We start from the raw sequence: 22,573 nt of genomic DNA on the forward strand, positions 1-22,573 counted from the left end.
AAGAAGACAATGATGGTGCCTGTCAAGTTGTCTCCCAGGGTGTTAGCTATCCCCCTCTTCATGTTATCTTAGATGTCTCATCCGGCTCATTGATAAAAAAATGTGGAATAGCACAGGGTCTTAAACAGAGTCCTGTAGCATCACACTTGCTCCCTCTGTCCAGGTTTCTGTGCAGCCATTTATTAGCACTTATTGCAAACAGTTGTTCAGGCCACTTTGAACCCACTTAATACTAGAGGTGGACTAGAGTCACAGTGCCAAGTTTTAAGTTGAGCCTGAATTAGCAACCCATGACAAGTCAAATCATGAGTCATACATAGCACACGCTATCGTGACTCAACTCGTGGAAAATGTCATTTTTACTTGAGTCCCAAGTCATTTTGAGAAATGAGTCAAGTCCTTGAGTGCAAAAAACACCTTAAACTAGGGGTGCTCACACTTTTTTGGCTTGAGAGCTACTTTGAAACCCAGCAAGGCCCGGAGATCTACCAGAGTTTTTTTTACAATGTTCGCGCCATCATAACATATAACATTTATGTGTACAATGTATGTTGGTGTACCTTGAGCCCCACTGAGTATAACAGGACTTACTCCTGAGTAGACATGCCTAGGATTAGGCTGTGAGGCTGCAATCCTAGCCACACTTACCTGGGAGTAAGCCCCATTGAGTACAATGGGCCTTACTCCCAGTGTTTCCTCCCAGAGGCACCTGAAGGGGGGGGTCAGCACTCCGCGATCTACTCATTTTGCCTCGCAATCTACCGGTAGATCGCGATCCACCTATTGAGCACCCCTGCCTTAAACCTTCCTCCTCCCCTCAACCCCTCAGTCCACTTCCTAAAACCACCTACCCTCCTTCCACCACATCTGCTGCTGCCCACGGTCAGAAGGACAACTTCCGGATCGCCCACGTGGTCTTCTGCGGCGACGTGGAAACAATGGGGGGGGGAAGTAAGCAAGCACACACACTCTAAAGAGAGTCAAGCCTCGAGTCAAATGCGAGTCAGGACTCTTCAGGTAAAAACCCCAAGTTGCAAGTCAGTGACATGTGTGACTCAAGTCCCCATGTTTTTGTGACTGCTGTCGAGTCTGTGAGTCTCAAGTGCCCACCCCTGTTTAATACTAGTACCAACTAGCCTACATTTTATCTTTTTATCCACAAGGATATCACAGGAGATTTTGTCAAATGCTTTGTTGAAATCTAGGTACACTATGTCCACTACATTTCCATAATATTCTGCTAGATCAGTGGTCTCCAAACCACAGTCTCCATGGTCTCCAAACTGTGGTATACCCAATAATTGTGCCTATTCACAGCAGTGCCAAAACCTTACTGTTCCAACGTGAAGTGACCCATTTTTGCTTCATGAATTTGCAGAGCCTCACACCAGGGAGACGATTCTGCTGCCAATCACCTCAGGAGGCTCCACACCCCAGTTTCCTGGTGGAATCATCTCACATCTCATGTGAGGCTCTGCAAATTCACAGCATGAAAATGGGTCACTTCACATCAGAATGAGGCTTTCGCACTGTCATACCATGCCCAAACACAATCATTGGGTGTACTGGATCAGGCCCATGAGCCAGTTTGGAGGCCCATGTACTAGTCTATCTAAAAAGAAAATGAGATTAGTCTAGCATGACTTGTTCTTTTGCTGCACTACCTCATGCCTGTACGAGCTGTGCCACTCAGCAATTGTGGGACAGCCTGCCTGGGGCCCAGTAAACCTCCTGTTTTTGTTGTCTGCCAAAACAGTGAGGTTATTGTATAATTTCTCTTGTTCTTGTTGGCATCCTTCAGTCTCGGAAGACTATGGTATAGTGTTCTGAATGGTATAACACTCTGAATAGTGTTCTGGAACAGAGTGTCCTCTCCAGTGCGCGAAGCCTGGGTGAAGTAGATATGGAGGATAGACTGTTTCCCATGCAGCAAATCCCCCCTCTCCACGTCGCTGGAATGGTCCAATGGAAAGGCAGAAGCCAATACGGTTGGTTCCAGTGGCATCGCAGGAGTTGCCAGAACGTGACTGTTCAGCCATGAACTGCCTCAGGGACTCCGGCTCCGGATTTTGCCTCGAGGTTGTCTCCTGAAGCCTTTTCCATAACTGGATGTAGCCACAAGGCAGTGGAGGTTTGGGATCAGAGTTAATAATTAGTATTATTAATTAGTAACTTGTAAAATATGGTTGGTGGCTATGTTTGCATTGGTGGGTCATAAGCTGTGCAAGCATGTCCTACCTGTTTGTGTGGTTGCAAAATGCACACGTTTCAGTAACAGGATATTTTGCAACATCCCAGTGTGGCAGCAACAGGTAATGTGTGGTCTTTGATGAATGGCTAAGCAGGTGCCATAATCTTTCTCAACAAATCATAAATGAGCTTCTGAAAAATCAACAGCTTGAGAAGCCCACTAAAACTGCAGTCCTACATATACTTACGGTGAAGTAAGACTTACATCTGATTAGCTCCTCCAGCTCTGCCCCCATTGTGATCTTTTCCCAGGCACTACTACCAGGGGAGCATGCTGGAAAAGGCCTAGAACAGCTGCCATGATCTTGCTGGCCCAACTTTGCTGCATGTAGAGGAGTTCTGCTCCCAGAATCCTCCTTGCCACTCTCTTTACAACAAGTAGAGGAAGCAGGAAATGATGAGGTATAGGCTCATTGTATGCATGGTGGAGTGGGACCATTTCAGACAATTGATTAGTTTGAGTCACCCTTGAATGTTCAGATGCAACTATTTATTTGGTATAACCCATCATTTGAGAGAGGGTTCCTAAGACATAGCATGCTCTCCCCAGCCTTCACAAGTAGGCTGGTGGTGGGGTGGGGAGAGGGAGAACCTCCACCCTAAAGCACCTCTTATGTCTCCCTAAACATCTGGCATCTTAAAGGTAAGAGCTCATTGGAAAATACCATAATCTGCTCCTTTTGTACACTGCCAGAACACTGCCAGTATCCCTAAAAAGGTGTTACTTGTCTCTTTCTTAGTCCAAGAGATCCATCCATCTGTTTTCTTTGAACAATACATTCTGCTTTCATAATCCAACTTGCCAAAATTTTTCAATTCTTTGGCAGGTAAGAATGACGTGGGAAAGAGTCAGGCAGGGAGGGTGGAAGAGGCCTGCATAGTGCAGGCAGTGACTTTACCTTGAGAATCAAAGACCTCTTATATTAGAGCAGGGCAAAAATGCAGTCCACAAAGAAAAAGTTGTGTTTAATACCTGATTGCTAACAAGCTTCTTATTGTGTTTGCCAAACATGACAAAATATAAACTCAAAAGAGAAGATACTCTTTTATTACTGTTACTAAAGCAGCTAGCTGCTCAAAGAAGTTTAGAAACAGGAGAAGGACCACCAGAAAGCAACTGAAGAGTTAAGAGCAGGGATCGGCTACTCTGCCCATGAAGAGGATGGAATTGATAGCTGCTTCTCGGATAAAGAGCATGAAAGGTCTGTTGGCTCTGAAGACAACCTTGTTCACAGGAAACGAGCGGCCTGCAATCATGACTGCTGTAGCAGCTGCTGCCTCACTGCCTTCCTCATTCACCTGCCAGTCAGATAATTCAGCACACAATGAATTTGGAACACATATCACAGAGACATACAGATGCTTATTCATTTTCAAGACTGATAGCAGAGAACTCCAAAAGAAACCAAAGTCTTCTGGCATAAGATCTGTTTTTTGGGAACGTTATAATCATAATGAAGGCTGTAACTTAAAAAGTTTTTTAAAGCTTGATTGAATTAAAAAGTGCCCCCAATTAAATGGCAGCAAAATGTAATATGTCCTTATAAAACAGCAAGTGCCATCATCTCAGGGATTCTCTCTCTTCTCTAATATAGGAAGAAATGCTTCTTTTAACACGATTCCTCTAATAACGCCTGGATGAATATTACAGCAAAGGAGATAGATTTTTTGATTCGGACCTGTTCTCCACATGCACATTTGATTAAAGAAATCTTACTTGCTTAATCAAATAAAATGCAGTCAGGCACCAGGACCATGAATCCCCTCCTCCTTTATTTTCCTTTTGATCTCCCTGCCTAAGAGGAGTGGGTATGACTCTCTAAACTAAGGGCCCAATTCTATTCAACCTTCCAGCACCAGTGAAGCTGCAATGTAGCCTTGAGGTAAGGGAACAAATGTTCCCTTACCTTGAGAAGGTTTCTGTGACTTTCCCAGCACCACAGGATGCAGCACACGTCCCATTGACACAGCTGCACCAGCACTGAAAAATTGGATGGGATTGGGCCCTTTTGCATGGCTTTTACATTGTATCGCAATTGGGATAGCAGTCTGAGAATGGCCAGGCTTCTCTCTTACCTTTCTCAGTTGCACTATGCAGATCAGATTGTGTGTTCATACTATAAATAGTGGGGGTACAGGATTGCACCTGTCTCAGCCCCTTCATTCCTTCAAGTTCACCTGTGTGTGAACACCACACATGTTGGATGCTGTACCTACAAATGATAATATTTCGAACTGCTCCACCAGGCAAATGCTGTGCTTAGTTTCACAGCTAGTTAGATTTTTCATTGCAAGACAGGAAGGATGCCTGTTTTGGCTTACCTGCAGGTAGGCTTTGTGGAATGCATCAGATACATACAAGTCTGATCGGCCTCCTGCAATTATACCTGAAAGAGACAACAAGCTGTACATTACCACATGGAAAAAAAGCAAAAGGGACACAGAGAGCTTATGATGGAGCTATGTAGATATTTTAAGCTGGTCACTGTGGAAAAATTGCTCTCATTTGGTTAGGGAACAGAGAGCCCAATCCTGTGGTCTGCGGCGTGGACCACAGTCGCACAGGGGCTTACTGCCAGGCTCCCGCCGGAGGTGGCTCAGCTCCGGCCGGCGCTGAACCACCACCCAGCCAGCACCCACGTTCTGCAGCTCGGCAGTGCCTGCGACCGCCGGGCTGCGGAATGGAGAATGGGGGCGTTCCCGGGAGAGGTGTTTCAGGGAGGGGGGAGGTGTGATCGGGGGCATTCCTGGGGGCCAGGGAGAGGCGAGTCCGCAGAGCTGAGCTCCGCAGGATCCAGGGCGCTTGGGTAGGGCTGCTTGCCCTGCACAAGCGCCTTCACTTTAGTGACGACCAAACAGTTGCTGCTAAAGTGAGTAGTCCCATTGCGCAACTGTCTCCCTTACTCGGGGGAAGTCAATAATGAAAGTTGCAAGCGCAACAAAACCAGAATCCAGTTTAATCGTACTTGCAACTTTCACTATTTAGAAGCTGCAGGGAGCCCTGTAAGTGCTCCGCGGGGCTCCCCACAGCCCCTGGAACTTGAGAGCATGTATGCAACCTTCATATGCAAATTTTTAAAAATAGCCCTCCTTACCCTGCAGGGTTCTCTTCCCTGCTTTCCCCCTGCCCCCACCCCTTAAAGGGAAGAGGGCATCGTTACAAGAGCTGGTGGGTCACGACCCACCAGTTTAAGTACCACTGGTGTAGAGGATCCCCCCAGCTCGCAGAAGCTTTTAAAATCAGAATGGAGGATCTATACTTGCCATAGATTATATGACGGTCAAGCCTCAGGAATTTTTTTATCAGAGCATGGAAGTAGCTGCAGCTACTGGGCTCTCCTATGGCACCACACTCCTGATCCAAACTTCCTGGGTTGCAGAATCAAAGGTAACATACGGGAAGACCTGGGGCAATTTCTGGATAGGTGAGCTTTTGTTCTGCAAAAGTACGGCAGTGATACCATTCCCAAATCCAAGTGGCGTGATGGAATCTCCAGTGTGGATCTTGACTGCTGCCTATATGTCCAGTACAAAGTTTACGTGAGCGCTGGATCTATCTGATGGACCACACAAGAAGTGGAGGAAATGCCTCCTACTCCAGCCCATGAAAGTTATCAGGGTAAACCTCTCACTTTCTCTGCCAAATGCATGGGTACACTGAGATGGAGGACTTGAGTTCTTATGCACAAACAAATACAGAAGCTGCTTAGAGCAGATCTGTTTCTATGTAATGGCCAACATAAAGAAAGAAAAAACTAAGAGAATGTAAGTGTGTGTGCAATCATTAGAATACATGAAAAGTCTGTTGATTTTGCATTCAGCTGTTACATTTGGTATATTATTTTGATTTTTTAACAAATGGATTTTGTTAAAAGATTTTGTTAAAAGATGTAATTATTTTGATCTTTTAACAAATTAAGGGCACAATCCTAACCCACTTTCCAGCACTGACATAAGGGTAATGCAACTCCGATGTAAGGGAATAAGCATTCCCTTACTTTGAGGAGGAAGTGCCACCCAACTGCAGGATGCAGCACACGTCCCACTGGCACTGCTATGCCAGTGCTGGAAAGTGGGTTAGGATCTGGACCTAAATATTTTAGCAGATGGAGGCAGGTTTTCTGGGCAGTGAGAAAAGAGGTGCAAGTAAATAAGGTGGAACAAAAAGAATGTGACTGCAGACTATGAAGGAGCAACTATGCCATCCAGCATGCCATTGCAGCCATGAAGCTTATCTATATTTTTAAAAGATAAAATGTGAAAATTTCAGGAATGGAAATGGTTAACTCCCATTTCTGAGATCAAGTAGGATTTTAAGAAAATCTAAATAATCGTGCCAGATATTGCTTTCTGGGCTCATAATTGTGGAAAACAAAATGCTGAGCCTGCCTAACTGGCAGGACCAGCAGGCATTCTACCCCCTGTCCTTTCTGAACTGACCTGGCAGCCTGGCAAGATTAGGATTGAAGAGATCCAGCAGTCCCATTTGTTGTAGCTTCTCCTTTAGGCTGAAGCTGGCCTCTATTCGGAAACGGGGCAGGTACACTGGGAGGGAGATCTCTTTCAGAGAGTTCAGCCAGCTTTGCAACTTCTCAGATGTCAACTCCCGTTCCACATCCACCAACCTTGTTCCCTCAAAGGGTAGGATGAGTACCATAGTAATGTCATCTCCTTTGTAGGGCAGTTCCAAAACCTGAACTTTGGAGGCTGGGATGGAGGCATAGCGGAACAAAGCTTCCTGGTACATCGTAGGTACCTCACAGCGCTCTGGAGCAGCTGTGAAGAACTTCTCCACCCGTGTGTTTTCAGGACGGAACTTGGATTTCCAGTGGCCCTGGGTCAACAAACCAAAAAGAAAGAGAACAATCATCCAGGCAGGTACCTGGTCATTGTAGCCCCAATTTCCAACTGTGCTAGATTTATAGTTTGTAAGCTCATGCCCAACTTGGGCTTTATTCATATGGAATAATTACCCCTTCCCCCAGGTCTGTATCATAGCCCCCAATATGCATTAAGATTCCAAATGACAGCACTTAAAGATCTGTGAGGGGAGACCTTGTTCTTCTCTGAGCAAGGGGGATGTTCCCCTGGTGGAGAACATAGTTTATGACCAAAGGAAGGTAAATGAAGTGGCTAGCAAGCTTTTAAGTTTGTTGTAATAAAGATATAGACCTACTTTGAATTCTTTGTCTCATGGCCCACTAGCAATGGGCCAGTATGACCAACTACAATTTTTATAAGTTAAGATGTGACTAGGCTCCATGTTCAGAGGACTTGAGAATGCACCCCTAGGGGGAGAGCACAAACAGGAACAGCATTTGGACGTCTGAATTGATGTCCTTGCATTCATTTCCACTGATATCTACAATTATGGCTTGTGAGTTGTGAGTCTCCATAATTTACTGACTTTGACATTTGTATAGAACAGAAGGCAAACCTGAAGCAGGTGTCCAGAAGGACTCACCATGCTGAGGCTACAGCAGAGAAGGTTTGGACCACCCCTCTCTTTCCTCCTGAAACAAGTGACAGTGCTCTACCCCTAGATATAATGGGCACAGAGGTTAGAGAGCAAGAAAGAGGGAGACCAGCCCTCCCACAAAAGCACCCAGTTACCTTTTCTTGGTAGGATTCATCTAAACTACAAGGCCAAACAAACACTGAATTTTACTTTTGTTACATATCCATGCATAAACAGCCATTTGTTTCGTGGCTGTTTTGTTGTTCTGTTATTTGTTACTTTGCTCAGTTGGTTGGAGCCAGCATCACTATGAGACTTGGCATAAGAGCTCTTGATCTCTTTGCTCCCCAATTTGTGAGAGGGGCACAGGTGAAGGCTGTTTATCTGAGGATTTTACATCTGCAGATCTGACTCAACTCAGGACCCCCAAACTCGCATTAAACCAGATTTGGGCCCCACCCAGAGGGCTTCTCTGGGCCTCAGAACGCCTTAATAGACATAAAAACATCACTTCCAGTTTCCCAAGGGAAACTGGCATTTTTTTGGCTCTAGGAGTTATTCTGAAAGCACACAGAGGCCACGGGTGGATGCACATGGCCAGTGCAGCTTCAGAAAGTCCTCTGGAAGGGACTAGAGTGCAGCTCTGGTCCCCTTCAAAGGGCTCAAGGGGCTGAAAATTGCAGATTTGGTTGTCTGCAACTTTTGGTATCAGCGGGGGGGGGGGGGTCCAAGGGAACCTGTACTTAACTTTTATCAGTTCAAGATCTCACTATGGTATGTCTTCCATACCTTAAAATAAATGGTGTTGACCAGCACCAGAACAGTACGGTCATCAATAGCTCCTTCTGGGATCACATTTGTGATACGTTTCTCCGTTTTATTTGCCACCCATTCATTAATGAGGGCCCTGGATAATTCTGGCTTCTCCTAGAAAAAAGAGACATGGAGAAAGGTAATTTTCACAAATCTCACGTAAGGAGCAAGAGAGAAAAGCAAGTAAAACCTTGTGAAATATCCAAAATTGTATCTGATAACCTACTTCAGCGTCTAATTTAATTAAGGAGTCAAGTCTTCCACACACAGGGCTACTAGGTTGCCTCAGCAACAGTGATACTGTCCTCTGTCTGCCAACATCTGGGCTCTCAATTAAAGGAGAGGCTCCTGCTCCAAAACAACAACTGGAGACAAAATCACCAGCATGACTGGAAAAATAAGTTGTAAACCACATATGTAAAAGTTGTATGAATTGACCCAGGTAGCCAGCAAGCCAGAGTTGTAGAGGCCTGGTCAGAATATGATTCCTATAGCCAGCTGGTAGAACTGGAAACTGAAAAGCCAGGAAAAATCCAGAAGCGCCATTTTGTGCTGCATTATAGATAACATACACATGTTCTAAAGCAGTAGTTCCCAAACAGTGGGACCCACTTTTTAAAATGACATGCTATTGGGACCCTCCATAGCTTTACAAGACTTAAAAAAAAATGTTTCTTTTTACCAGTTGCTCAAGGCTCTGTTTTTGTCCTTTTTACCATTGGGGGGGACAACTTCTGGAGTGTTTGTTGAGCTTCAGGTTCATCAGATTGGGGCCATGCTGGTGGCATTGCATTCCCCTTTGCCTGGTCTTTGATAGGAGCTGAGGCATGATCATCTACTCATGAGTGAATGTGCATGTGTGGCTCAGTTTCACCTTCCAAAAGATTCAATATATTTTCCTTGTCACCTTGGGGAGGGACTTCCTTCTTGAATGTTTTTGGGGGCTGTGCTCATCAGATCAGGATCAATCTGGTGGTGTTGCATTCCTCTCAGTTTACCCTTTGAAATGGACTGAGGCATGGTTGCCTACCCATGAGTAAATGCACACATGTGGCTCAGTTTCACTTTCCATAGCACTCTATAGTTGCCTTCTCAGCTATTAGTTTGTCAGTTTCAGTTTCAAGATCCATCCACAATCAGATCCAGGTGCACAGTTTGGGAAAAACTGCTCTAAAGCACTAAGTGGGAGAGATTGAATTTGCAAGCCTAGTGCACAAACATGGCAGCATGAATGTGATTACATACGCATTGTGCCACTAGATGAAGATTCACCTTTTTAAAAAAAGAACTGTGTAAATGTGGTTGGTGTAATTTTCAACACAGATTTTGTGAAATTGCATGCATTGTTCTCCCAGCCATTACCACACAAAAAAGCAGTCAGAACACAGGGACTGCTTGATGTCATTTCCTGCAAAGAAGACAGGCTTGAAGGCAAAGGACACCATTCCACAGCACATTTAGGTAATCTCCACACTAGCAAGAGAGAGCTTCTTTCACAAAGGAAGGATACTCTGTAAAAACTAAATGGCCATAGAAACTTCTGGAAAAAATGACAGTCCTAGAATTACTTGACTGTTGCTGCCAAATCCAGAAGTACAGAAACAGAATTTGAAAAAGTAGGGTGTAAGGAACATGGGGGGCACAAGGAGAGCTTCTAAAAGCAGACCCAGGATGCAGTCAGGCAGAAGATCCAAGTTGATGTACAGTATAACCCACCTTTGTCTCATTTTAGTCAGATGTACCAGCTTCTCTGCAGAATCAAGGTCAAGAGAAATCAGTTCTGTTGGTATTCAGAAAGCCAACTGTGCACTGTATTGATTGGCCAACATTTATGGCACCATAAAGCCACTTTTTAATAAGTCATTCATTGGGGGGGGGGGGTGTGTTTAATTAGCTAAACTTGCAAACACTTGAAAAAGGGAGGGCAGCCCTGCTGAATCATGTGAGGGAGGGGTAAAGAAGAACTGAAAAACAAAGTGTTGGATTAAGAGGGAAATGTGAATGCAATTTGAGGACAATGGTAGGAGAAAGCTGAGCAGAAAACCACACATTAGTATGGTCTATTTGTACATACAGTATGTCTATACCAGAGATGCACAAACCCCGGCCCTGGGGCCACTTGCGGCCCTTGAGGCCTCTCAATGTGGCCCTCAGGGAGCCCCCAGTCTCCAAGGAGCCTCTGGCCCTCTGGAGATTTGTCGGAGCCCACACCGGCCCAACACAACTGCTCTCAGTGCCAGGGCAACTGTTTGACTTCTCACATGAGCTCTGGATGAGGGTTCCCTCCACTGCTTGTTGTTTCACATCTGTGATGTAGTAGCAGCAGCAGCAAAGGAAAGGCCAGCCTTGCTTTGTGCAAGGCCTTTTATAAGCCTTGAGCTACTGCAAGACCTTCATTCATTCATATAAGTTCCATCTTTAATATATTCATTTATGTAAACTTATGTAAATTTATTCTAATTTTAAATGTAATTTAGTTCTTCCCCCCCCCCAACACAGTGTCAGAGAGACCATGTTGCCATCCTGCCAAAAACTTTGGACACCCCTGGACTATACAATTGAGAATGCACTAGGCCAGTGATTTTCAACATTGTTCACCTCACAACACACTGATAAGGCACTAAAATTGTCAAAGCACACAATCAGTTTTGACAATTGACAAGGCACTTTGCACTGCCGTGGGGTGGGGAGCTCACATCCCCCAATGGCCCTACTAATAAATGACCCTCCCCCAAACACCCACAGCACACCAGTGAACCATTCACAGCACACTGGTTGAAAATTGCTGCCCTGGACACTGAGATACATGATGAATTACAGCACAGCCTTAATCAGAACCAACCGCCCCCCCCCGTCTTTATGACTCACTTTGAAGTTTAAAGGCAAGAGTTTGGCGCCATAAACCACCTCACTGATGTTCTGGTAGGTGTCGTTGAAGACCAGGGACTTTTCTCCGAAGAGGCGGTTTGCAGATACCAACTCTGAGGATTTGTTGACTTTTTTGTAGAGTCGACAGTTCAGTTTGGCAAAGAAGAAGTGGATCTGATCAGATGTCTTTTCTGAAATGGTGTCAAACTGAAAAACCTGAGAAAACAGAACAACAGGTAAAGGAATCAGAGATGTGGCCTGAATGGTGGAGGGAAATTCCTTGTGAGTGGAATAAGGGCAGAGTCTCACCTATCACTCCCAGGTGCCTCGCCCTAGGTCACTGGATTAGGATGACCTTTTTATACAGAAAAAGCTGCTAAATAACCCTGCACCCTGCTACTAAATCCGGACAAGCATGAAGGAGAAGGAAGGGACAGAATTTTTAAAATAATATTTGGATTCCGGCAGGGTCAAGAGAGGGGCTGCCAGCAACTGTACACTGGTCCATGGCAGTAGAGCCTATTGGTTAGCACACTCAATCCCCTCTCTTCCCTGTTTGAACAAACAGGGAAAGCTTTGGCAGATTGAATTCACTGTCATCCGCCCAGGAGATCAGGCTAGCATGAGGGGCTTCCTTAGCAGAACCCCTCCAAAAAAAGGGGTCTTTATCAGAATCACTCTCCTGCAGAGTGCCTGCAGAGCGAAGAGATGTAACAAACCACTGAGGGCCCAATTCTATTCATCTTTCCAGTGCTGATTCAGCCCCAGTGCAGCCCTTGTGGAGGACCCTGTGACTGCCTCCTCACCACAGGATGCAGCACACACCCCTTGGGACGGCTGTATCAGCTCTGGAAAGTTGGATAGGACTGGGCCCTGAATCCCCAAATCGGGCAGACTCAAGGTTAATAGTAAAAGATTTATTAAAAGTCTGATGAAAGAAAAAAAGAGATAACAAAATCAAATAAACAAGAAAAAAATTGAATTGGGCAGAGAAACAGTTGTTCCTGGCAATAATACCAATCACGCACTAGCAGATGGCATCAAGGCACTGCGAAATCTCACACATGCGATGTTTTGCTCAACACTTTACCGTGAAATTCAGCTTACTTGATAATGTGATAGCAGCATAAAGACAAAGCCCAAAACAATATAAAAGTTAACAATTCCGGATTGTTGTTCCTTCTCTGTTCCCTCTCTGGTTGCCCCTAGATGATGGAACCACCAGCTCATCCCATTCATCCTCTCAGTGAGTTGGTAAACTTTCCCCAGGCCAGTTGGAGAAAGAAGAGAGAAAGAGCTTCCAGCCTAGGCTAAATGACATCATCTGTTTGTTACCTGATCTCTACCACCAGCTTCTTAGGAGGGGTACTGCCAGGAACATGAGCCACAGCCCAATCCTAGGCATGTCTACTCTGAAGTGAGTTAAGTTAATGCTGAGTTAAGTGGGGCTTACTCCCAGGAAAGAGTGCATAGGATTGCACTCCTGATCATAGCTGATGCTTTAACGTCAACATTCCTGGTTTTCAACAGAAATATCTTTGCAAATGAAGTTCAGCAAAGGAAGGATTTATTGGGCACTTTTCAGTAGCAAGAGGCAAGGGGCCTAAAATACACAGCATTAGGACACACAGAGAAACAGGCAAAACCCCACAGGAAGGGGAATAGAACCAGAGGCATTCCTGGAGGGGGGGGCAAAACAGCAAGTGTCTTCAGGCTCCTGAACACCTATGTAAAGCAGCTCCTGCCCCTCCACTTCGGAGCCAGTCACTATGAAAGCAAAGCAGAAGCATCTCCTCCACTTTGCTCTTGCCTTCCCAAATGGCTCAGAGGGGGAGGGGGAGGAGCTGCTTTACATGGATGTTCGAATACCTGAAGACACTTGCTGTTTTGCCCCCCTCCAGGAACGCCTCTGAATAGAACACACAAAAATACAGTGATTTTATGACAGAGGAGGAGTGATAGGTTACACGTAAAGTGGGCCTTATGGTTAAGAACATAAAAAGAGCCCCGCTGGATCAGGACATAGGCCCATCTAGTCCAGCTTCTTATATCTCATAGAGGCCCACCAGGGAGCATAGTGACCTCAGGGAGCACACAAGACAAGAAGAGACCTGCATCCTGATGCCCTCTCTTGCATCTGACATTCTGAGGTAACTCACTTTTAAAATCAGGAGGTTATACATACAGGTCACGGCTTGTAACCTGTGATAGACTTATCCTCCAGAAATGTATTCAATTTCCCTTTAAAGGCACCTAGGCCAGATGCCATCACCATGTCCTGTGGCAGGGAGTTCCACAGACTAACTACATGCTGAGTAAAGAAACACTTTCTTTTGTCTGACTTAACTCTTCTAACACTCAATTTTAGCAGATGTTCCCTGGTTCTGGTTTTGTGTGAGAGGGAAAAGAGCATCTCTCTATCCACTCTATCCTTCCAGTGCATAATTTTGAATGTCTCAATCATGTCCCCCCTCGGGCTCCTTTTTTCTAGACTGAAGAGCCCCAAATGCTGTAGCCTTTCCTCATAAGGAAGGTGCCCCAGCCCAGTAATCATCTTAGTCGCTCTCTTTTGCACCTTTTCCATTTCCACTATGTCTTTTTTGAGATGCGGCGACTAGAACTGGACGCAATACTCCAGGTGTGGCCTTACCATCGATTTGTGCAGCGGCATTATAATATTAGCCGTTTTGTTCTCAATACCTTTTCTAATGATCCCAAGCATAGAATGGCCTTCACTGCCACTGCACATTGGGTTGACACTTTCATTGAGCTGTCCACCCCCCCCCCCCCAAGATCTCTCTCCTGATCTGTCACAGACACCTCTCTATGTCAAGTTTTGATTTTTTGGCCCAATGTGCATTACTTTACACTTACATTGAAACACGTATGCCATTTTGCTGCCCATTCTCCCAGTTTCGAGAGATCCTTCTGAAATTCCTCACAATCTCTTCTGGTCTTCACCACCCATAAAGGTTTGGTGTCATCTGCAAACATAGCCACCTTACTGCTTAACCCTGTCTCCTGGTCATTTATTAACAGGTTGAAAAGTTCCAAGGACAGATTCTTGGAGCACACCACTTTTCCTCTCTCCATTGTGAGAATTGTCCATTGATACCCACCCTCTGTTTCCTGGTCCTCAACCAGTTTCTAATCCATGAGAGGACCTGCCCTCTAATTCCCTGGCTGTAGAGTTTTCTCAGCAGCCTTTGGTGATAGACCAAAGACCAAAGATTTTCAAACACCTTCTGAAAATCCAGATATATAATGTCCACAAGTTCTCGCACATCCACATGCCTGTTGACCTTTTCAAATAATTCTAAAAGGTTTGTGAGACAAGACTTACCCTTACAGAAGCCATGCTGATTCTTGCTCAGCAAAGCTTGTTCTTCTATGTGTTTTAAGATTCTATCTTTAATTAGGCATTCCACCATCCTACCTGTAACAGATGTTAGGTTAACATATTGTTTCCCTGGTCCCCTCTCCTTCCCTTTTTAAAGATTGGTGTGACATTTGCTATCCTCCAATCCTCTGGTACCATGGTCATTCTAAGGGACAAATTGCATACTTTAGACAAGAAGCTGAGACCCAAGTATGCAAGAAAACTTGCTTGGTTGAAGAGGTGACTTAGAAGAGAAGACTTGAAGAGGTGAATAGGTTTATGAAGCTTAGGGCACAATCCTAACCAGGTCTGCTCAGAGGTAAGTCCTATTTTGTTCAATGGGGCTTACTCTCAGGAAATTGTGGTTAGGATTGCAGTCTTAGGGCTTTCCTAACCAACTTTCCAGCACTGGCATAGCTGTGCCAGTGGGGCATGTGCTGCATCCTGGAGTTGGGGGGCAGTTATGGAGGCTTCCTTAAGGTATGGCAATGTTTGTTCCCTTACCTCGATGTTGCATTGATCTTATCTTATGTCAGTGCAGGAAAATGGGTTAGGATTGCACCCCTAGAAAATTAACTATATAGTGCTGTGATATATGGAGATTTAGAATTGGGTCCTAGTTTTCTTCAGACATTCCAGAAAAATTAAGAACCATAGTCATAAGGAAAAGAATTTGCTCACTTTGGGGAGTGCAGGGTAATTGGAAGCAGATAGATACTTTCAGCAATAAACTAAACCAAGCTCCACCCAGAATCATGGAGATATAAAGGCTCTACCTAAAGCCAAGATAGCATAGTGGTTCTGGAGCAGTTCTAATTCCAGCTCAGTCATGAAGCTTCCTGGGTGACCTTGGGCCAGTCATTATGTCTCAGCCTCACCTACCTCAGAGGGCTATTGTGAGGACCATAGTAGGGGAGGAACTACTGCCCATCCTGGGGGAAGGGCAGTAAAAAATGTGAAAATAATTAAATAAAGTGGAGATAGAACAATCTTCCAGCAAAAAAATTCTGGTTCACTCTTAAGCAAGAAAGAGATCCAAACACTGTCCTGCCCCATGTTACCTCCATAAGCTGCTGTAGCGTATCGCCACAGGCCCCAAGCTTAGTCATGGCAAAGGCTGTGGAGATGCTGAGTGGCGACATGAAGATGTTCTCACGGTCATTCTTGGAGTCAGCCAGGTACTTGTAAAACTGGGAGGCGAAGCGGGAATTAGCCTTGGACAGTTCCCAGACTCGGGGGTTGGTAAAGTTGGGGATTGACTCCTGATCAGGCCCTGAGCTTGCGCCCTCTTGTGGCTTCTTCTCAGGGCTGCGATAGATGCAGACTGGGTTTACCGGGATATCCCTTGGCTTGGCTGTACATACATCCTCCACTAAGCGGTGCTGTGCAGATATGGCAGACCATGTGCAGATGAGAAACACCAACAAGAGCTGCATCTTCCTGTATTGTCAAAGAAAAAAAGAACACTAATATGAAGAGCTATTATCTTTTTAAAACAAATCAATGGCTTTCTGGGTTCCCCTTTCAGAGTGGCCTTGACAGTGGGTCTGTTAGCAATTTTGCCAGATATGTCGCTTTCTTCATATTCCTTTGCCTCTGGGTTGGCAACTAAGGATCCAGGTAACATTCTCCAAGGTGGGGACCAGTTTGGCCCAAATGTCTCTAGATGTTCTCACATACACCCAAATAGACGAACCAATTTGGCCCTGAAGGAGTGAGAGCAAGCAAACAATTAAGAGCAGTCATCTGAAGGGCAAGTAGCACACTGGCTGCTGTCATCACTCCCATATACACATTTCAACTTGAACACAGTTGCTGTGTTTTGATATGGTTCAGGATGTTTTGTTTTTTAAAAACAGCAAGTCCACCTGATTGTAAGAGGACATTTTGGGTGAGGTGTAATAAGCAACACTAATCCATGCTATATTTATTGCAGCCAATCAGGACCCTCAGTATGCAAGTCAATAGCTGCTTTGCAGTGCTAGCTGTGGGGATGTAGATACTCTAATTAGGTCCAGGTAACACAAGAGTCTGTTCATCTTTTGATCCATCCATCTTCCTTTCATCCTTCTTCCCTCATCTGGGCACCCCTCTGACATGATGGTTCCCATACTCCACCTTTCCCCCACTGGATCTGCCTCTGCTGCTTCTCCCCAGTACATGCCACTATCCATTTCCTTTCTGCCAAACTCATAGTACCTGTTTTCCTCTTACAATTCCACTAAAACAGATTCCCTCCGACTTCAACCCAACGTAGCTTTTTCATGCAAGGAGGGATGAATGGGAGCAGGTTGTGCCTCTCCAAGGTATGACTGTCCCCACATGCTTAGCACTTCTTCTTCTACAAAATAGCGAGGCAAATGGTATAGTACTTCCTACTGCCAAAGGCAATGTCTGGCTAGACAAGTCTAGTTCTCACTGAAGATGGCAAACCTGGATCTGGGCTGCAGTACTTCTGGCTCCAGGTGTGGGTTCAATATTGGTTGAACGTGTCTTCTAACAAACAAAAGAATCCCTTCATATAGAAAGCTAGCATATTAGAGAGAAGATTAGGCTAGAACCCTTCTCCATGACATGCCCATTTTCAATAGGGGGATTTTATTTTTTGTATGGCGGAGCAGTAATAGAGCATGAAGTGGTTCAACCTTGAAACAGCAGATTCTCTGCTATCTTCCTATCTTCTGTAACCTTTCCTTTTATGCCATCATTGTCCAACAATGCAACTGCCCTCCTTTAGATACATTTAGGGAGCAATCCTAACTTGCACTGGAACAGGCAGACTCACTTGCTGGCCTGTGCTAAATCTAGGGCAAGGTATGTGCAGGCTGGGGTGCAACTCGGATAAAAGGGATTTTATTCCCCTTACCCATGTGGCGTGGCAGCCTGACTGCTTGGGCTGGGGATGGAGGGGGTTAGGATCTGGCCAGTGCTGCTGTGGCTGGTTCCACTCCCCTCCTAGGCCTGATCTGTCTCCCCAGCCACCCCCACCCTAAAATGCCCCTTCCACCACCTCCATTTCTTCCTCCCGCTGCTCTCTTCTGCCAGGACCAGCACAAACTTATCCATCTGTGCGCTGACCTAGCCCGCTCCTGAGTAGCTGCAGACACACTTTATACTTGGGAGCTGGCACATGGGGGGGGGGGTGCAGAATTGGATTGTGCTGTTAAATAAGTGTTTATTAATTGTCTTGATGTTTTTAGCCTTGCACTTCTCTTATTTTTTAAAAAATCCTTTCTTGTTAGCTTATGCGGGTCCTCTTCATTTCAACAGGTTCTTCTTATGTCCTCTATATCTATGTTCTCCTTTGTAACCAAGCACTCCAGTCCCCCTATCTCAGCTTGAAGGTTTCTGAAATTTGCATATAAACACCTGTGTATTGTGTCCTCTTCCAAATGTTTTTGGCATGTGTATTTTCATCTGCTGCCTTTTGCCGCCTTTGACCAGCTGTCCTGTCCTTTCTCCTTCTGAATGATCCAGAACGTTTAGACCCTCATGCCTTAGGGCTGATTTGGCCCAAACTGTCTGCTGCTGAGCTCCTGTCAGCTTTTCCCCAAGGAGAAAAGCTACTCTGTAATCTTGATGTTAACCTCCAGCAGTCTGGTTCCATTTCAGTTCAAGTGGATCTCTCAGGTTAACCCCAAACACCTAACAAATCCAAATCTCTCCTAACACTACCATCTCATCCATACATTAAAAGCCCTCAGTTCTGCATCCCCTAAGTTAAGTTGGCAACCTTCAGTCTTGGAAGACTATGGTAGCGCGGTCTGAATGCTGGTTCTGGCACAGCGTCTAGTGTGGCTGAAAAGGCCGATTCGGCAGTGACAATCCCTTCCACACTGGGAGCAAGTGCAGTCTGTCCCTGGTCTGTCTCCCTGGCTATGGGCCTTCCTTCTTTGCCTCTTTGCCTGAGTCTGTTGGGCAAGTGTCTCTTCAAACTGGGAGAGGCCATGCTGCACAGCCTGCCTCCAAGCGGGCCGCTCAGAGGCCAGGGTTTCCCTGCATGCCCTATGTATGTGTAAAATAGGTAGCATTTTCAAAAATCCTACCCTGGAGGCCTCCAGCACCCTACCCTGCAATTTAAATTTGACTTCTAGGACTGCTGGACTATATTTCCCCAATGACCTTCGTACTGACTTGCGCTGTGGCCACTGCCTCTTCTCCAACACTGTCTATCAATCTGGATGATCCTTGACAGCTGCAAACTTTGTACTAGATAGGCAAATGCAGTCTAAACATCCAATATAAACCTATTTCTCTGTGCTTCTAATGATTGATTCACCCACCACTACAAGTCTCCCACTCTACTCCCCTCCCCGGATTATCTTCAGCAAGCAAAAAAATGAATTCATAAACCAAGGAATGGGTTCCTTCTAAAGATCCATTCCCTTTTCTTCAAGAGACTTTCTATATCCCTAAGATGACTCTCTTTCCCTGACAGCAGTGGAACTGTCCAACAGGGAGAGGGAGGCCTCTGTCAAATTCCTAAAGGTCTCATCCATGTACCCCTCTGACTCTCTCAGCTTCAATGAATGACCTTGTTCCCTGAAAGCCAGGATTTCATTGCACTGAGGACTCACCCATCCTGTTTGACTTATGCCAAACAGGCAGGCAATAGTGTAGCTGATGGAGGGCTCACAGGGGTCAAAAAACCCTGGAAAGCACTCTTCTGGGGGTAACAATGCCACCCCCGCTGGGGTCCTGCCCCCTTTGCTCATCCAATGCAATTGGAGCTGTGCTCTGGTTGTGTCCGGAGGATGTTCTGTGGTCCAGGGAGGCCAGAGGGTTTCTTTGGCCCTTAGAAAGTCTTCTAAGAACTCTGGAAGGCCTGAGAATGTCACTTTCAGTTTTTCAGCAAAACCAGAAATGATGTTTTAACCCTTAGAGGGCCTCCTGAGATCCAGGGAAGCCTCTGCGCACATTTGGTTGAGTTGGGGGGGGGCATGGGGGAGGCCCAGATCAGGGGAAGGCCCTGGAAGATGTGCCCTCGGGCTTATACTGTAATCTAGAAAGCACCCATGCTCCTACTGGCCTTAGCTTTTCATAACTAGTTATTGTTTGGTTTTCTGCGGGAAAAGGCTTGTTTCCTTGGAAAGCTGAGCCTTGTTTAGGAATTTATTTCAGTGTTTCATTTTAGGGAGCTTGATTTTATGGGTGAGGAGAGAAATGTTAATGCCTTTTGCCCTGCTGCTCAAATTGTACAGGTGCCCAACTCACCTGTTGGCTTTCTGTTTACTTCAGCGCTGCTGTGTTGCTGGGGCTCCCTCAGCCTTCTGCTGATCAAAAACCTCCAACCCCTTAACTCAGCAATTTTCTACCACTGTGCCGGGACAAACCTGTGGGCTGCAAATGGTCTGCAGGTATGCCGTGGGAGGGTCATTTATTAGTAAGGCCATTGGGAGATTTGAACCCTCCGCGGGCATTGCAATTCAATTCAGTCCAAGCATTGCAACTTCTCAATTGTCAAAACACTGAAGGTGTGCCTTGACAATGCTGTGCTGTGTGCTGCAAGATGAAAAAATGTTGAAAACCACTCCCTGAACCCTCCCATTCTCCCATGCATATGGGACTGCAAAAAAGTCCCTCCCTCAACATGTATACTTCACTGTCTCCCTCAAAGCCTTTCAAAGGCCACCCCTTTCATGTACCCATTAGCTGATCTCCTTAATTGTTGCTCCCAACTGTAACCAATCTTTAAGTACAGGGCAAATACAGTAACAATGTTCATCTTCTTTGTTGATTTTAGATTTAGATTGTAACCTTCTCAGGTAGCCTCTGTAATTCCATAAAGTGCAGTGTACCCAGATGGCACTTTTCAATTTGTTAGTTTTGCCAGGTCGGTTCACTATCAAGGCAGATACAGGGGCAGCACAATTCAAATAGGTGTTGGCCATGCCAGAAGCAACATGCAATTGTCAAGTCTTGTACTGCTTCCATTGGGGAAAAAATGAAAATGTGTCCCCGAATCCTTTGAGGCATTGGGTTGGCCCCATCAACCTCAGAGCAGCAAAACAAAAACACACTCTGACACCTTGAGGTTAGATGTCTCTCATCATTACAGCATTGTGGTGGCAGAAACAATGTTTGCTAAATACCAACCCGACCATTAAAAGTATAGAATTTGACAGGAATATCATTTTGACTTTTAAAAATGGCAAATGGTCCACATTCTGCATTAAAAAGGACAGTCATTTACAGCGAAGGACGCACCATTTCTGTGCTATGAAAACTTTATGCAAATCTGCTTCTTTTGTCTAAAAATTGTTGAATTTTCACATTTGTGCAAAATAAATGGTGTGGTAGAAATGGAAAAGAGAGTTCACATATTATGCAAGGCTAACCTATGTTTGTCACCTGGTGTACACTCACAGCAGGGAGCGGCAGAAGATAGTTGTTGGTGTACCTATAATACCGTGGTCTGATTTGTAAACCTGTTTGTTGCAGTCCAGCTTCATTCCTTTAAGCATACACCTAAAAATGTAAATCTGTGAAGAGGCCCATAGACAGTGGCATCACTAGAGGGGTGCGGGGGGGGGTGCGGACCGCACCTGGTGACGCACACAGGGGGGTGACGCACACAGGGGGGGTGAAACGCTAAAATCGCGGTGGTTAGGAGTAATACCATCATATTATATACCGTTGGATGTGGAATTTCAAGCGGAATGCAATGCAAAAAACCAGAGTGAAATATCTCCTTTCTATCAAAAGTTATGGCCAAAAAAACAGAGAACAAAAAATGCATGGATCCCTATGGAAAGTGAAAGTGAGCTGTATCACACGTTTACTCGGGAGTAGGCGAACGTACCTTAGACCGTTGGAAAGGGCAGGCTGAGAGGAATCCAACAACACCTGAATGGTCCTGATCCAAGGAATGCAGCCCCCAAAAACACCTGAGAAGGAAGTCCCTCCCTCCAAGCAGATGAATGTATTGAGAACTATGGAAAGCGAAACTAAGCCTCATGGTCACGTTTACACACGACTAAGCAAAACGTGCCTTGGCTGGTGTGGAAGATCAGGTGAAGGAGAGTGCAAGGCTACCAGAATGGTTCTGATCCTATGCACCTGGAGCTAAACAAGTGCTCCAGAAGGCAGCCTCCCCCCCCCCCCCAAAAGGATCAAAACAGAGGCTGCAGCTGATAAGGTGAAAATTTTTGAGACTTGCAAAGCCAGGTGGATCCTGACAGTGATCTCGTTTGAACAGTTCTTCAACTGAACTGAGCACTGGGTAGGGCTGAAAACCCTACTGGTTTTGGAGGGGGGTGTTATTGCAGGCAGGCTACAGAGGAAATTCATTTAGTGGAACAGAACTGACTCCTCTTATTTATTTCTTTTATTTTAATTTATTTATAATTATTTATTTTAATTTGCTTGATGATGTCACTTCTGGCCATGACATCACTTCCAATGGGCCCTGGACAGATTGTCATTCTAAAAAGTGGGTCCCAGTGCTAAAAGTTTGAGAACTGCTGCAATAAGGTGTTAGTAAGTTGCCACCCTTGGGGGTGTGTGACACCACTAGTGACTAAAATCACTAAAATCATAATTTGGAAGAATAATACCATCATGTTATATATGTCAATGCGTAATTTCATGCAAAATGTGTTCTATATTTGTTCTATCAAAAGGTACAGCCAAAAAACCAGTGGGGGTGGAGTGATGGTACATCACCTGGGATATTGCCCCGCCCACTGCATGGGGGGTGACATGCTGGCATGGGGACACGAACCCTAGTGACGCAGTTGCCCATAGATGAGGGACTATAGGATTGTATGTGATAAGGAGCATGTTTTTTGAAGATTTAAAGATTT

At 45.3% G+C, this 22,573-nt stretch overlaps 1 protein-coding gene across 1 annotated transcript in view; it reads right to left on the bottom strand.

Moving 5' to 3' along the window:
- Positions 1-3,375: 3,375 nt before the first annotated feature.
- The window catches only part of RC3H1 (ring finger and CCCH-type domains 1), a 139,383-nt gene continuing 120,185 nt past the window's right edge, over positions 3,376-22,573 (bottom strand). The window contains exons 20-25 of the mRNA XM_066623162.1: positions 15,830-16,208; positions 11,390-11,605; positions 8,498-8,635; positions 6,691-7,084; positions 4,573-4,637; positions 3,376-3,549 (exon numbers count right to left, since the gene is read on the bottom strand). Of these exons, the coding sequence (XP_066479259.1) occupies positions 3,376-3,549; positions 4,573-4,637; positions 6,691-7,084; positions 8,498-8,635; positions 11,390-11,605; positions 15,830-16,208 (1,366 nt within the window). The remainder of the gene's footprint in view (positions 3,550-4,572; positions 4,638-6,690; positions 7,085-8,497; positions 8,636-11,389; positions 11,606-15,829; positions 16,209-22,573) is intronic.

Source organism: Tiliqua scincoides, chromosome 4, assembly GCF_035046505.1.
Source record: "Tiliqua scincoides isolate rTilSci1 chromosome 4, rTilSci1.hap2, whole genome shotgun sequence".
NCBI classification, from domain to species: domain Eukaryota; kingdom Metazoa; phylum Chordata; class Lepidosauria; order Squamata; family Scincidae; genus Tiliqua; species Tiliqua scincoides.